Raw genomic sequence first — 16,625 nt, 5'->3', positions numbered from 1 at the left:
TCCAAACAATAAAGATATTAAACGATTTATTCTTGAAATCTCTCGATGCACCCGCCATGTCTATTAAAAAAAAGTAATTCAATGAAGCCGCATGAAAAATTACCGATATTACAGATTTCTGTATTTTATCGACATCTTATGCCCGTTTAAGTCAAACCTCAATATTACAACAGACAAAGAATTAGTTTATTATCACCTAAGAAAATATAAAGAGATTGTTCTATCGTTTCTTCGCACTAATTGCAGTCGGACTACTCTGTTTAGTGGGATCGTATTTGTACGTTTTCACGATGGGGCCTCTCCCCGCTCTCTGGAACTGCATCTCGTCGACTCGCCTCCTCTCCTCTAGTTCTTTCGTGATCTTTATATTCGTCCACGCTACCAACATACACCAATTAATATGTATTCTCAAAAATAAATTCTCAAATGGGATTCCCCCAAATTAGACACTGGCAATGACAGATGATAGAAATGTATATTTTTTACACTTACAATCCTTCAGTCCTTCGGTGAAACCTTTAGGCTTCACGGGCAAGTTCTTGTGGGTTATCAACGGTTCAATCTTGAAGTAATCCCTAACAGCCGGTATCCTCAGTATACCCACTTGCAACAATGAAATAAAATTACTAGACACCCAGTAGCACAATATAGCCCCAGGGAAATTTATAGTGAAGGGGAGAACCACCAGAGGGAGCGCTCTCAAAACATACTTCATCGTTTGTAAATTCTGAGACGACAACTTTGCCGAATCTGTTCCCAACTACAAAAGAAAAATCTAGAAAAACGATTTTTCTCTTGTGTGATCGATTACTTCAATGGTGGCGTAGAGGGTGGCGCTTGTGATCAACGGCATCAAAAAATACTGGTCTGGGACCGTTAAATCGGTGAACCACCAGAGTCCCCCCGTTCTCAAGCTTTCCACTGGAACGTTAGCCATGCCCCGCAGCCCCATAAAAAACGAGACAAAGACGGGCATCTAAAAAAATGGGGAGGAAATAAAGACAAGTTGGTTTTAAGTCGGCAGAGGAGACCTGCGCCAACGGCACGATCATGTTCTTCAACGGATTCAACTGCTTCTCCTTCATGAAGATCATCAGTTCCTGGGAATAGCGCGCCGTCTCCAGCTGATTCCCCATCTGCCTGGCCTCAGTCATCTTCAACTGAATGGCCTGGAGCTGGGGCAAGTAGTTGTTCATCCTGGCGGCGTTCCGCTGCGCGATCACCACCAGCGGAAACAGCAACAGCCGGATGAACAGCGTCCCCAGAACTATGGCCTCCCACCACGGTACCCCCAGAGTCACGTGCAGATACTCGAAACATGACTGCGCGAATCCCACCGGAGTGTTCCCGCCCAGTCCCAAAGACGCAAACGTCGCCTCCCCCAGCGCGTTCACCTGACTGACGACTTCCGCCACCGCTTCAGGCGACTCCGGGGGCACCGGAGGCGGCTCGGGGATCGGCTCTATCACTATGTTGGGCACGGTCGACCCGACTGATGCCACACCAGCTGTCGCCAACGCGAATTTTTTGCCGAGTAAAGTGCTACTCGCGGCTTTTTCATTTTTCTGTAAAAGTGAGGTTAGGTTTGAATCGACGCGCGAAAAGCAGTTACCTTGTGGTTGAACTTATCTTGGATTGAAGAAAGTGTCCTGTTGAAGCTCCGCAAAAGGTCTGACTCGGTGATAAAGTTCTAAAATCATAATAAATTGGAATGTTTTTGTGGGGCTTGACAGGAACAAATTGTCTCACTCTGCATCTGTGAAATTGTTTACTGGAGAGGTGCGGCTCGATTGAGTTTACTAATCGCTGGAGAGGCTCGATTCGGCTCTTTTTCACCAAATTATTCTGTTTAAAAGGAAGAAATGTGAGAAAAATGTGACATAACCTATAATTGTGACATTCATTCAAGAATTATTTTTAACGGTTTGCGACAATTAAAATGTATTTTACCTGTACACCTTGAATCGATTTGGCACACGCTTTGTATTTCGACACCAAATTACTTCTACTGATCATTTTTATTTATAATTTTAATAAATAAATAATGCTGTGGGCTTCAACTTGCCGCAAAGAGGGCGCTGCTAGACGAGCGCGCCATTTTGAAAATTCAAATGTCATTGTTATTTTCAGCAAGGTGCCCCATTTTTATAAAAAAAATCATTATTTCACAGTACAAGTCTCGTTCCTTGTTAGTACCGATTAAAATGTAGAAGGTGACGTATGACAAGTATTAATTAGTGCATCATCGATGTAAGAAATAAATTACTGCCTTCACTTTCAGAGACGTTGGAAAACCGGATCTCATAAACATTTCGGTCCAAAAATAACCATTTTATGATCTACACTCGAGGCTGGCAACTAGTGCGGTCATTACAATTCACTTATTGGTTATAAATCTTGCCATTCCGTGAAGATTTATGGCGAGTTATAGTCCCCTCAATCGATAATCAATGATCAATCAAAAACCTCCAGAGTCCCTGTGATCGCGGGTCAAGTCCGAATCCCGAAACGCAACAACCTCGCCAATTAATTTCGTTCCGGCGACGACGAATCAGAGTTGATGTTTGCGCATTCCACTCGTCGGATCACCAGTGCAGTCGCCGTCGCACGAAGGGTAGCAACGACGTCGGCGTCGCGACGCCGATCCTCCCGCAAAATGTTTTGTAAGTCTGCACGAGTTCCCACAATCGCCTCTCCACCCTCGCCACCTTTCCAAAAACAAATTCGTCTACGAATCGATAGTAACGGAGCGAGATGAACCTCGCAGGATACGGGCGTGTGAAAATGGCGCAATTCGCTGTTTGTTAGATCGATCATCGCGAAATTATCGGACAGGTTTATTTTCGTCCCGAGTGTTGATGCGTTGGAGGTGACGGGGAGGAGTGGTGTGTATCGATCTCTCGAGATGAAAGAGATTTATCTCGCGCATCCTTTGATTGCGGCGTTTCATTCATCAAATCTCCGACAAATTGCTTTCGTGGAGGTTCGAACAGTCGAGAGCCTTGAAGCTTTTCTTTTGAGCTGTTTACGCGTTTTCAATTGTTTTTCTTGGATCCTTCCAGGACAAGGACTGCACACGAGTCGCGAAAAAATGGCTGTTGACATCCTCGACCAGGACCACTTCGCCATCAGTGCCATCGTCACGGTGACCATGCAGATCATCTTCTTCACGATCGCCGCCACCTTCCAGATGGACAAAGTGACGGATTTCGCCGGCGGCATCAACTTCATGATTCTGGCCCTGCTCACCTTCTTCTGCGGACAAGGGGGCAAGGTAACTCGATTTAGCTGTGATACAGTCTCTTCGTCACCTCCACTTTTAGAAGAGTTACGACAGCCGCCAGCTCATGGTCACCATCTTCGTGTGCCTGTGGGGGATGCGCCTCTCGGGCTACCTCCTCTACAGGATCATCAAGATCGGCAGGGACAAGCAGTTTGAGGACAAGAAGAGCAACACCATCAGGTTCGCGATTTTTTGGACCTTCCAGGTAAACCCTGTTTTAACTCTGGTTCGGTACTGATCGTGACGGCTGCAGGCGGTGTGGGTGTACGTGGTGAGCCTCCCCGTCATCATAATCAACTCGCCGAGGCACGCCATCCCTCCGGCCCCCAAGACCATGACCACCTTGGACTCCGCCGGGACTGGTCTGTTCGTCATCGGGTTTCTCGCCGAGACCTACGCCGATCTGCAGAAGTTCTCGTTCAGGCAGGACCCCGAGAACCAAGGGAAATGGTGCAACGACGGTAATTCTCGTGGGGGGTTGCCCCAACGCGCTACACCTCGAGGTTTCAGGCTTGTGGAGGTTGTCCCGCCACCCGAACTACTTCGGCGAGATCGTTCTCTGGTGGGGCATCTTCGCCGTCTCCCTCAACGTCATTGAGGGCTTCGAGTGGATCGCCATCATGTCCCCCATCTTCACCACGCTCATCATTCTCTTCCTGTCAGGCATCCCTCTTTTGGAACGCTCCTCCGACGACAAATACAGAGAGTGAGTCGCAGTTTTTCGACGATCTTGACCGACTCTTAAATTGCAGCATCTCCGAGTACCGCTACTACAAGTCTTCGACCAGCCCGCTCATCCCCATCCCTCCTGGGATCTACGTGGAGGTGCCCCAGTTCCTCAAGTTCATCATCTGTTGCGAGTATCCGATGTACGACTGGCTGGAGGAGAAGAATAAAAATAGTCAAATCGTGAAGGAGTCCACGAGCGCCTCCTTGGCTCAGTCGCAGACATAACTATAGCTACACGCTGGTCACCAGATCAGCACCAGCTCGGCTGACAGCAAAGTGCAGATAACGGCCTTGTAAGCGGGGTGCTTCTTACTCGTTGCTGGGAGGACCACGGGAGTAGGGGAGGGTTCAACGATGTGATCTCTTATGGCTGGGAGGAAAATCGGTCGATGTTTCCTCTTTTTTTTTACGTTAAAGACCAAAAATGTCAGGTTTGATTTTTTTACGTGAAGTGGCTGGATTTGGTGCGAACCGATGCAACTAGAGAGATTGTCCAACAAATATACGACGTTCAAGACTACTTTTACATTTCGTTCGCACTTCAAAGGTCCACAAACAACGCAATTTACGGCGGAAAGCGAAGAATCCTGTTAAATTACACCGCATTGTGACAATTTTTCGTTTTTTGCCAAGCAAATGTCGTTTTTAAGGCATCATGTAAAATTGGAATTTTCCCAGAGGATGTGTCAATTACGTAAAATTAACTGCCGTTTCAGTCGTGCCAACTTGAATCGATTTTAGTTCCAATGTGAAATTATAGGGATGTTTGTTTTTTAATCAACAAGTTGTGGATCTTTGATATGTCAACAGATTATAGGTTATAGATTTTGAATAGAAATTAGCATATCGTCAAAAATTCAATCAAACTTCCGCACGAAGAAGTCGACACGGTCCGGTATTTTCCAACACTTTTTCGAAATTATTTTATTCTTGCAGAGATAGTTTAGTCGAAAATCTGGTCACTTCGGCTTCGCTGTGTGCAAACTATCTACGTATATTAGTGTTGTGATTCTAATTTTAATTGGATTAAAATAGGAATCTGTGCAGTCCGTCAATTAAGAATCGGTTGTGCCGATCACGTTCTAAATTGGACTGGACCACTTCGACAAACAATTAATAGAAATTTTGAAATGATAGGAATTGAATTTCGGATTCTGTATAATCGTAGAGTTGCACGACTATCGTGCGAATAGATCTTGAAGATTATAAATTAGAGTCGGATTGTCCGGCATCTAGTTTCGTCATCTAAAGGAGAAAGTTCAGTATTATGTAAGTAGCAATATATACATATCTCGATTTGTCTTGAAAAAAAAATAAAAAAAATATTTTACTAGCGTATACAAGTGTACGGAACAAGTGCAGAAAATGAGAATAATAATTACTATAACGCTGTTATTTAATGAAGTTTATGCATGTATTTACAAAAGTCGGAATAAAACTGTTGGCAAACAATTTGTGTTTCATGGGACTTATGTACCTGTTCAGGACAATCAATAACAAAAAGTCATTTAGAAAGAACAAAGGTAAATTTTTTTGAATTTGAAAAACTGTTCGATACAAAATGATTTTTTGAAGTGAAAACTTCTTTAGGCGCACCACATACATTTTTTTCCCGGACAGTGAATTAGTTTCATGCGACACGGTAAAATCGTTCGCAGCACAAGCTAAAATCGTTCGCAGCACGACACGGCAAGCTAAAATCAAGGGAGTCGAGTTTTTTAGCGAAGCAAGCGAAAAACAATCAACTGTGCGTCACTTGTCAATTTTAAATTTTCATTGTACGTTGTGTTGTGACCTGACTGACCTCAGTGCAGAGCTGCAGGAGTAACTGTATAGTATATATAAACAGGATATTTCACGAGTGATAATGAGCCTGACGTAATTTAAAATGCAACCCACACTATATTTCCGAAAAAATCTGGCTACTGAAATTAAAATGTCCGGCTTTTTTTGAAAATGTATTGTGGCTTGAATTTATTATTCCGTCAGGCTCATTATCACTCCTGAAATACCCTGTAGAGTTTTATAATTATAATATAAACGATAAAGACACGACAAATATTGTAAGTTTACAGATGAATGTAGGATTTAATACGTAATTCTCAATTATATGGCTTCAACAATTCATCTATTGGAAAAATTAGTGTAGCAAAATGCGAAGAGGAAAATGGCCACATTATAATACAGGGTATTGCTATGAAAACTTATGTTGTGTTCAATATCATCGTCAAGAAAATAAAACAATAAACATCCAAACCTAACCTCACAAATTTTGCTAGACTGTACCTCTAAAAGCGGACGTATTTGCAGTTTCTATTAAAAAATACAGATTTTTGATGTTTATTTAAAAACAGCATTGGATTTAAATAATATTAATTATTATTCTCAATTATACAGCGTGTTATTGAAATGCGTTAGGAAAATTTAAAGGGTGATAGAACTCATCAAAACAAATTAGGTACTATTCTATTTACCATTTTTTCGAAAACTCAAATTTATGCTCGAATTTATTTTCACCGTATTCCGTGTCATCGAGTCGTTTAATTATGGATGGGACGGTGAAAGAACAACGGCTTCGTACGAAAAACGTTAACGCAAAAAAAGTAAATACGGCAAAAACCCAGGCGGATAGGTCTTGCAAAAACCTGACACAATTTAGTCACGTCCTTCACCTGCATGCGGCCGTGTTTACAATTTATTAGAAAGTGAATTTCCCTTAATTATCGTTAAAAATGGGGAAGTACACTAATCCGGAGTTAACAGACATGGTGCTCATCTACGGGGAAGCTTTATCTAATGCTGATGCAACCAGGCGTTTGTATGTAGGTACATGAAGAGATTTCCCAGTCGCCAAGTTCCCTGTCCACGTACTTTTGTGAATGCTGTCCAGCATTTAAGGGATTATGGGACTTTTACTCCTGTCCTGTCGACGAAGAACCGGATGTTAGTTGCCGACGACTTCCATTACGAATTGACGTTTCCAGTTTTACAATTTGGAGAACGCGGCACGAACAGGGATTACATCCGTATCATCTTCAACACGTTCAACACTTAAAATCAGAAGATCCACCACGTCGAATTGCATTTTGTCAATGGCTTCTTCAATAGGTCGTAATTGACCAGTTTTATCGCCGGCTCGTTCACCGGACTTAAACCCTTGTGACTTTTTTTATGGGGCCATTTAAAACAGATTGTGTATGAGACTCCAGTTGACACCGAGACAATTCGATAAACTTCTGACATGTTGACGAGAACTCAAGCTTCTGTGGCTCGAAGGGCACACAAGAACGTCCATCGATTACGGAGGGAGTCATTTCGCACATTTAATTTAAAGGTTAGTGCCCTTGATCAAGTGTGGTGCGTAACTTCAATGTCACTCTCACTTACTACGAATAAAGAATTGGTTTTTGTTTGGCTATCTAAGTTTTTATCTTCTTTCGCTTTTAATGTAGGCACGGGGACATTGGCGGGTACTAGAATTTACGACCAAACTAATTAAAATTTTATCTGGGTTTAGGAAGATTTTTCGAAAAAATGGTAAATATAAAAGTAATTTGTTTTGATGAGTTCTATCACCGTTTAAATTTTCTTAACTCATTTCAATAACATACTGTATTAATCAGGTAGGTACTTTTGAACAAATATTGGCAACTTTGATATTTTTTCAAAGTGACAGCAATTTTTTTTTAAATATTTTTACTTGGTCAATAGGATGTCCCCTACTAAGCCCCGAACTCGGAATACAATAATTTTATTATTCGGAGCAAAAAATAATGGAGTTGTATGTGCCGCACTGCGTTCTGCAGCCAATCTACCGCGGCAATTTTCACTAGTGAAAATTTCTGAGGCAATTTTTTTAAAACAAGCGTGATTGGTCCGTTCTGGCCAATTTCGTAAATCTGATTGGTCGAGAGAATGCGAGTTGAATTGTCATTAATAATCTTTGACTTATTGTTAGTGTCAATGCTTTCTTTATCTGACTCTGATGTTAATATTATCTTATCATTTGAAGTATGATAGACTCCAAAACATTTCAAGTGATGGTAATTTACAAAAAATTTCCCAATACTATAGTCACTGCACTGGGTCACTGTTAACTTTTCAAGATTACTTACTTTTTCTTTTAAGTCCGTTTTTAAACAGTACAGAAACCTATAATAATTGCTTATTTGATTTAAATGGTGTACGCGATTTTTTTGAATACAAGTGTACCTTCTCCAGACTTAGTTTTGGAACTTAATAGTAAAGCATTAGAATCCAAAACTTCCATCAAAGTTCTGAGCTAAAGTTTGACTAAAAAATCTTTATCAGATATGGAGTTGATTTTCTTTCCAAATTCATGCATTAACAAGGGATTTAGGTACTTGCAACATTCGATATTTACTCGTCAAAGTTTGCCTTACGTGTAAATATAAAGTCCATTCACGTTGGATTTTCTCTGCCAAATTGTTGTCACGTTGCAAGCCTGCGCCTCCTTTCCTAGTAATTTTTACATTATCGTGTTTTATTCGTGATAGAGCGATTGAGAGCGATTTGACGTCTTTAATTTTGAATGTTAGTTTGACGTGTGAAATAAAGTCACAGATTTTTTAATAAAATTCTATTCCTGGGTGATTTTACCATGGCGAAAATAAAAAAAGGTTAATTTTAAAATTGGGTTAACCTTCCACAACTGACGTAATGTGACGAAACCCGCAAGCTAATATGGACTCAAGAAAAAATAGCTTCAGTTCGAAAATTAATTAGTCAGAATTCTTTAATATTTAATGTATTGTATGTATTAACATGATTATAATCTATTTACGACCTTTATTGAGCAGTTTTAACAATACAACGTTATTTTAAAGGTAATGTGTACATCGAAAAAACTTAAATTAGAAAAAAATCATTAAAAATCAAAATACACCTTTCTTTTGTGGTATGCAATTGTAACAATACATTCTTGAAACGTCACAACCACAATCAAAACGTATAAGTGTCTCTGAATAACTGAAATTTTATTGCCAAATTTGTTCCATCATTTAGATGCATTCCTTACTTCCATCGCTTCCAATGAAAGAAACTTCACACAATTTCGTATTGGGTTCATTTTCTATAACTTATTCTGGTTCCTCATCAGTCATCACTGTAGTCATTAAGGGTTTTTTCACTTAATCAAATACAACACCAGTAGGTAGGAGTTAGGTACCTATTGTATGTTCCTAATCCTATCATACCGATTAACAACTGACACTATTTTTAGTGCAAATGATCACAAAATGGATGTATTATTACCTATTGTTATCCTCTAAAAACAATATTTGAAAAATGACTGTTTCTTTGCTGACAGCGAATAACATAACCTCTACAGTCTACGAATGACTTGGTTACTTTATCAGCCCGTATTGGTGACATACACAGCTAAAGCATTTTTGAAGTAAAAATCATACCGCCACAATATTGAATTATTTGACCTTGACTAGGAAAATCCAACGTGAATGGACTTTACTCAATTTCATATAAATGTGCATCTAAGCAAGCCATGAAAATCTGATTTTCTGTTGGTAGTAAAGCTAAAGCTAGTGACTTTAACTTTCAAAGGTGCTTGCTCTGCGCGAACCCGATTTGACTAATTTTTTAGTTTTTGTCCATATTAACATTGCTGATTTCGAAAGCAATATTACGTCTTTTTACTGATTAAATTAAAGTAATTCTTATTTGTTTTTGTCTTTGTATTTTTACCAAGTAAAGATTTATTGGACATGACTTTCATAAATGTGACTTTTGTAATGTAACTAAATTAAAGGTGTTTTTACAAATGCACAGCTCACTTGATGAACATTTATATGAAATCAATTATAGAGGCTTGTTTTTTCTTTTTTTTTTTTATAAACTTTGTTCACGTTGAGTTGAACATTTCAAGGTCAAATTATTTAATTTTTTGGCTGTGTAATTATGTTTTGTAAATAGTGACATGCAGCTAACCAACATAATGCGATTTAGCAATGCTTAATCCAACGTGAACGGTGTTTACCTGCATGTCACTATTTACAAAACATAATTACAGAGCTAAAAAATAAAATTATTTGACCTTGAAATTGTCAACTCAACGTGAACAACATATATTACTTAAAATCAGTAACGAGCATCATAGAAGTTTTCACTTCTGTCGTGCGGTCTTAAGCACACTCTTTTTTTTATTTTCTATTTTGCACCTTTAACACAGTCATAACACTCAAATGGGTTTCGAATTCAAAACTTGCAACTGTTCGTATCGTGTGTACCACAAAAAACTCACTCGCAGCAAGCCATGACAAAACTGAAGTATGTCTTAGTACCAGATGTGAAATGAACTACTAAAGTAAATTTATAGGTTATCTGTCACAACTCACAATATGATGAAAATTTGTAAGTAATAAATGAACTACTTCCAATGATCCTAAAATCGACATGACCAGTCTATCTTGGTCTATCTATCTCTATAGTCATGGCTTACTGCGAGTGAGTTTTTATTGGAACACACGATATTACATTCGTTTTATAAGCCATTTTGTGGCACTTGTTTGCTTTATAGCACTCTTCGTTGTGCTCTAAAAACGTGTGCGACCAAGTGGTGTCTTCAATTTTTAAACACCGCGCACAGGATCAAGAAAAGAGTTTTTGTGAAAAACCCCGAGAGGGGAGGAACCAAGGCCGAATCAGAAAGTCAGGTTCTGGGACTGGGACTCGAGCAGTGTGGAAAACGAGCGACGGGAAGTGAAAACACGGTGGGATCTTGAAAAGGACGATTCAATCGAGAGGAGTGTCTTCAGGAAGATCGTCCCCCTTAGGGCCGTGGTGCGGATCGAACATCCCTCCGCGGAAGGTTTGAACAAAGTTGAATGCCCTGGTGCCGGATTTCATTTCACTGTCCTCCGAGGAGTCGCCCAAGGATACCGACGTCTCCGAAGCAGTTCTCATCGGTGATACCTCTCTAGATTTAAGACTTATTTCGCGCCCTTTGTTTGTTTTAATGCTATTTTATACCCTTGTTTGTACATCCCTTTGAATTGTAAATTTTAGTTTCTCCTTTTTTTATACGCGGTTTTGTTATCTCGCCCCGTGGCCTTGTCAGCAAGCGACGACCGACCGTAGTACTCGTTTTTTCTTGTGTTTATCGTCGGCCCTTTTGTTTCATTTTATTTCGTGGAAGAGGCGAAGATCACGAGGACTTCCCGCAGATCGCGGCCACCGTAATTTTTCGCGGGCGGGGCAAAGTTCGGTCTTCGCCCTTCAACAACGGGAAATTGTTTTGAGTTAGGTTAGGTTAGATGAAATATTCAAACAAAAGGAGTTTTTGCATCATTTAATAATAAGTAATTTGATTACAATTCAAAATTTGAAAAATGAATTAAGATCAACCTCCACTTGATCAATTTTCTTCTGCTTCTGCTTCATTTGATTCCGCAACTAGAGTACTAGAAATCTCTACTCTCTACTCTAGTGGCGTATTTTCTGCGCCGGATGAATCACTTCAAAAGAAAAAGAAGCACCTATCAGAAAAACAATCAAATTATTTTGAATTGTCTCGCCTCCCATTTTCATCATGAAGATCCCCGAGAGCGCTTTTGAACCGTTCTTTCACTTCAGTATTTACACAGTGACATAGTTGAGTCAAAGAAACTTAGGGGTCTCGAAACTGCAATGTGATTTTATTTACCTCCTCTAAGTTCTTTCTCCAAATTCGGGTTTTCAGTATCACGGGACCGTCAGAATAATTTTCGTAATTCTGCGTCTTGAGATTTTTTCTGCTGTTAACGTAGAACATAGTTTGCCACTGTTTTTATCTTTTTTTCAATTAAACTTACCTGAAATTGGTGGAGTTTTTTTTATCTTCGCCATGCTCACAGTGCTCACACCAAATTTTTTTGCCATCTTCAAAAAAGACCGTGAATGTAGACGACACTAAAAGGCACGGCAGAGACTCGGAGTTTTCCTTTCTCCCGGTTATCACCACCCACCCCTACCTTTTTGGTTGTACTCTCGAGGAGTCTCCAGTGGATCTTTTGGATATTTTGAGAAAATTTCACCATAAGGGAAAATAATAACGTAACAGTACCTATCAGCAAAACAATGAAATTATTTTGAATTGTTTCACCTCTCATTTTCACTATTAAGTTCTCCTAGAGCGCTTAGAAACCGCTCTTTTACTTCTGCATTTATAAATGTAAGGGTCATTGTGGACCCAAGAATATTTAAGGGTGTCCGCAATTGCAACGTCACCTTATTTGGTTCCTCCACATTGTGTCGGTAAATTTGAGTTTTTACCACTACGGGACCACCGTCAACATGTACGTCCTGGCAACTGGACACAAATAGTTTTCTTACTTCTGCGTCCAGAGCTTTTTCAAAGGCTATTTGCACAAGACCAATAAATCTCATTTTGCTGCTAGAATATGTTGCCACTGATTTTATCTTTTTGAAGTGAAAACTTCTTTAGGCGCGCCACATACATTTTATTCCCGGGCAGTGAATTAGTTTCATGCGACACGGTAAAATCGTTCGCAGCACAAGCTAAAATCGTTCGCAGCACAAGCTAAAATCGTTCGCAGCAAAAGCGAAAATCGTTCGCAGCACGACACGGCAAGCTAAAATCAAGGGAGTCGAGTTTTTTAGCGAAGCAAGCGAAAAACAATCAACTGTGCGTCACTTGTCAATTTTAAATTTTCATTGTACGTTGTGTTGTACCCTGACTGACCTCAGTGCAGAGCAGCAGGAGTAACTGTACATATATATACAGGATATTTCACGAGTGATAATGAGCCTGACGCAATTTAAAATGCAACCCACACTATATTTCCGAAAAAAGCTGGCTACTGACATTAAAATGTCCGGCTTTTTTGAAAATGTATTGTGGGTTGAATTTATTATTCCGTCGGCCTCATTATCACTCGTAAAATACCCTGTATAGTTTTATATAACATAAACGATAAAGACACGACAAATATTGTAAGTTTACAGATTGATGTGGGATTTAATACGTAATTCTCAATTATATGGCTTCAACAATTCATCTATTGGAAAAATTTGTGTAGCAAAATGTGAAGAGGAAAATGGACAAATTATCATAATACAGGGTATTGGTATTGCTATGAAAACTTGTGTTCAATATCATCGTCAAGAAAATAAAACTTAAACATCCAAACCTAACCTCACAAATTTTGCCAGAGTGTACCTCTAAAAGCGGACGTATTTGCTATTTGCAGTTTCTATTGAAAAATAAAAGCAAACCTTAACTCTTTATTAAATAACATTTTTAATTTACAATGCGAAAATTTCCGATAATAATGCGGAATCTGAAAAATATAGATTTTTGATGTTTATTTAAAAACACCATTAGATTTGAATAATATTAATTATTTATGCCTTGCTCCTTTTTCCTCCAAGTACTATCATCCATAATGACATATTTTTTATAGAATAGGTACATATTACTTAAAATCAGTAACGAGCATCATAGAAGTTTTCACTTCTGTCGTGCGGTCTTAAGCACACACTCTTTTTTTTTGCAAATAAACTTATCTGAAATTGGTGGAGTTTTTCTATCTACGCCATGTTGACACCAAATTTTTTTGCAATCTTCAAAAAAGACGGTGAATGTACAATAAAAATACACACCAGATCCTAGCACCAGGTAAGGAATTTACCTGTGGAATTTACAGTGAAAATAGAGGCGACACTAAAGTAGAAAACACGCCGGGCCATGGAAAAATTGACAATTAACGGAGATATGATGGAGGAACTATACATTGAAAACCCCATAAGAGTGGTCGAGTGAGGACTACTCATGATATGGGTGCAGACGTTCTTTTGATACTGTTGTCCATGTCCACACAACATACAATGGTGCTGGAACATGAATTCTACGCACAATTTCGCCCGCACTAAAAGTTGGGTCAGCAGCTGCCACTTTCAATATCGGGAAATCTCTTCATACAAACGCCCGGTTGCCTCAGCCGTAGAGGGCCTCAGCATTTGATAAAACTTTCCCGTGGATGAGCACCATACATAATTAGGTCGATTCTGTATCCCATATCGCTAGCTAACTACACTGCTCCCAGAAATTAAGGCGGGAAGAAGAGTCCAGGAGTTCGAACCCAGACGCCGAGGAGCGGACAGAAAGTTCGCAGAGAACCAAACGTCAGAGTGCGGATTTCGTCGTCCATATCTGTTAACTTCAGATCAGTGCACTGCACCATTTTAACGATAATTTCGAGAAATTCACTTTCTATTTCTAATAAATTGTAAACATGGCTGCATGTAGAAAGATGTGACCAAATTATGTCAATAAGTTTTTGCAAGACCTATCCGCCTGGGTTTTTGTCGAATTTACTTTTTGTGCGTTAACCTTTTTCATGCAAAGCCGTTGTTCTTTCACCGTCCCATTCATGAATGACTCGATGACACGGAATGTTTTTTTTGTCTAGAATTAAAATAGATACAGTAGTAATAATAATAATGGTAATAATTACTATAACGCTGGTATTTAATGAAGTTCATGCATGTATTTACAAAAGTCGCAATAAAACTGTTGGCAAACAATTCGTGTTTGATGGGAGGAGATTGAAATTTGTCGGCGACAGTGACATTACGCGTGTGCTTGTGACGTCACGTCGGCGCCAAATTTGAATCCGAATAAAAGAGACAAACAATTTCGAGAAGAAATGTATGTAACAATTACATTACAGGCGAGTTGAAGTTATTCATATCAAAAACATGTATGTTAGCCAGGATTCAATATAGTACAGAATAAATAATCTATTCACGGTTGCAAACAAGCTGCGATAAGAATTCGACAAGGGTACGAGTCGGACGTCCGGACATTCCCCTGCGCAAGTAGGGATAGTCAAACCCGTTGCTGTACATCACCCCGTAGGTGTCCATGTGGAGCCAGTCGCCGCACGGGACGAACTCGTTCAAGAAGGCCGCCACCCTGCACGCCTCGCCGTCGTGGGGCTTGAACCCCCTGCCGTAGGTCTTGACGTCGACGGACTCGTAGTGGCGCGCCACCAGGTGGGTGAAGTGCTCCCAGAGCGGGAACCGCCACACCCTGTCCCCGGTGTGCATCGACGCCGCCAGCATGTACTCCCACAGCGCCTCCGAGTTGCTGAACACTCCGCTGGCCGCCTTCCCCAGCGACTTCTTCATGTCGCTGGTCATGGTGCCCACGTCGACGATCAGGCGGGGCCAGAAGTTCTGGGCGTAGACGAGGGCGTCGGCGAGGCACAGCCGCCCCCCGGTGTCGGTGGACTCGATCTTGATGCTCTTGCCGTTCATGGCCTTGACGATGTCGCCGGGGCGCATCGCCGCGCACCCAGGCATGTTCTCGCAGAGGGGGATGAGGGCGCGGATGTTGAGCGGGAGCTGCAGGCCGGCGACCGCTCTGCAGGCGGCGACCACGCACGCGGCGCCGCCCATGTCGCCCCGCATTTTCTCCTGCTTGCCGCAGGGCTTCAGGCAGAGGCCGCCGCTGTTGTAGGTGATGCCCTTGCCGATCAGCACCACGGGACGCTCGTCTCTCGCCGCCCCGTAGTAACTCAGCTCGAGGAAGATCGGGGGCTCGCACGAGCCCTGCGCCACCGCCAGGAAGGCGAACATCTTCTGGGTCTCGGCCCAGCCGCGCACCTTCACCTCGACGTTGACGCCCGACTTGCACAGCACCTCGACCGCGTTCTGGGCGAACGAAGTGGGGGTCATGTAGTTGGCGGAGGTGTCCATCAGCTGCCTGGCCAGGTTCTGGGCGGCGGCCTTCTGCAGGCCGATCTGCCAGCCGGTCCAGTCGCAGTCGTCCCACAGCTCCAGCTGCGGGATCAGGATCTGGTGTTCCTTCTTCTTCTTCTCCTGGAAGAGCCACACGCCGAGGGCGGCGCCCTCGGCGGACGACTCGGCGTGGCCGAAGCTCTCGACGAAGATCTTGGTCAGGCGGAGCTCCTGCAGGGCGCGACATCCCGCCGCCGCCGCTATCCTGATGGACTCCTTGCCCTCGTCCATCTGCTCGAACACGTCGTAGCCTTGGCATTCGCGCCCCAGCCCTACTATCGCCACCGAACTAATCTCGTTCTCGATGTTGTAGAAGATGCGGACTTTGCCTTTGGTGGGTGGGGGCCCGGCGTACCGCAGCAGGTCCAACAGCCGGCCGCACACCATTCGGTTGTATCGCTCACCCGCGGGGGTCAGTTTTCCTGGGTCCAGGGGGTCATCGGGGTTGGTGTACAGGCCCAAAACCAGGCCCTTGTTCAGGTGGCTCTTGCAGGGGTCTTCATCTTTGCTCTGTTGGCCGCAGACGGCGCCGGCCGAAGGTCCTGAACCTCCTGTTGTATAATGTTTTCCTAGTGATGATAGACGCAGCGCACGAGGTGAATTTAAAAAATACCCAATGAAGCGGAGTGCCATTTTTTACAATTGTCTGGCTAATATTTGCTTGAACATTACTCACAATTTTAGTTTTTTGGTGGGATTTTCATCAGTCAAAATTTTCAAATGAATTTATTGTTTATTATGTTTCTTTGGTGATTTCCCGCTTTTGTTATAGCCGCCAACAAGATGGCCGTCTTCTCAATAAATAACTTTCCAACAAAACAATTGCTTTTTAATA

General features: G+C 41.7%; 3 protein-coding genes and 1 long non-coding RNA gene across 6 annotated transcripts; 1 reads left to right on the top strand and 3 right to left on the bottom strand.

Moving 5' to 3' along the window:
- Positions 1-164: 164 nt before the first annotated feature.
- On the bottom strand, positions 165-2,108 carry OXA1L (OXA1L mitochondrial inner membrane protein). Its single transcript, XM_069058870.1, has 7 exons — positions 1,951-2,108; positions 1,750-1,845; positions 1,613-1,690; positions 1,032-1,565; positions 812-976; positions 493-760; positions 165-378 (listed from the first exon to the last, which is right to left on the bottom strand). The coding sequence occupies exons 1-7, from the start codon at positions 2,014-2,016 to the stop codon at positions 221-223; spliced, it is 1,365 nt and encodes a 454-aa protein (XP_068914971.1). The 5' UTR covers positions 2,017-2,108; the 3' UTR covers positions 165-220.
- Positions 2,109-2,243: 135 nt separating this feature from the next.
- Positions 2,244-5,464, top strand: LOC138138812 (uncharacterized). 3 transcript variants are annotated; one of them, XM_069058905.1, is made up of 7 exons: positions 2,244-2,420; positions 2,473-2,663; positions 3,063-3,274; positions 3,324-3,488; positions 3,537-3,744; positions 3,794-3,989; positions 4,036-5,464. In XM_069058905.1, the coding sequence occupies exons 3-7, from the start codon at positions 3,092-3,094 to the stop codon at positions 4,235-4,237; spliced, it is 954 nt and encodes a 317-aa protein (XP_068915006.1). In that variant the 5' UTR covers positions 2,244-2,420; positions 2,473-2,663; positions 3,063-3,091; the 3' UTR covers positions 4,238-5,464. The 3 variants fall into 3 exon arrangements, with proteins under 3 accessions (XP_068915006.1, XP_068915020.1, XP_068915014.1); XM_069058919.1 differs by lacking the exons at positions 2,244-2,420; positions 2,473-2,663 and adding an exon at positions 2,743-2,885; XM_069058913.1 differs by lacking the exons at positions 2,244-2,420; positions 2,473-2,663 and adding an exon at positions 2,752-2,983.
- Positions 5,465-8,762: 3,298 nt separating this feature from the next.
- Positions 8,763-10,433, bottom strand: LOC138138839 (uncharacterized). Its single transcript, XR_011162118.1, has 2 exons — positions 9,287-10,433; positions 8,763-9,238 (listed from the first exon to the last, which is right to left on the bottom strand). It is a non-coding gene; the product is annotated as an uncharacterized lncRNA (long non-coding RNA).
- A 4,249-nt stretch (positions 10,434-14,682) lies between these two features.
- LOC138138782 (cytosol aminopeptidase-like) lies at positions 14,683-16,562 on the bottom strand. Its single transcript, XM_069058843.1, has one exon. The coding sequence runs from the start codon at positions 16,421-16,423 to the stop codon at positions 14,789-14,791; it is 1,635 nt and encodes a 544-aa protein (XP_068914944.1). The 5' UTR covers positions 16,424-16,562; the 3' UTR covers positions 14,683-14,788.
- Between the last annotated feature and the right edge of the window lie 63 nt (positions 16,563-16,625).

Source organism: Tenebrio molitor, chromosome 1 (genome assembly GCF_963966145.1).
Source record: "Tenebrio molitor chromosome 1, icTenMoli1.1, whole genome shotgun sequence".
Lineage (NCBI taxonomy): Eukaryota > Metazoa > Arthropoda > Insecta > Coleoptera > Tenebrionidae > Tenebrio > Tenebrio molitor.
The sequence above is the reverse complement of the archived record's forward strand: the minus strand, read 5'-3'. Positions and strand labels throughout refer to the sequence as shown.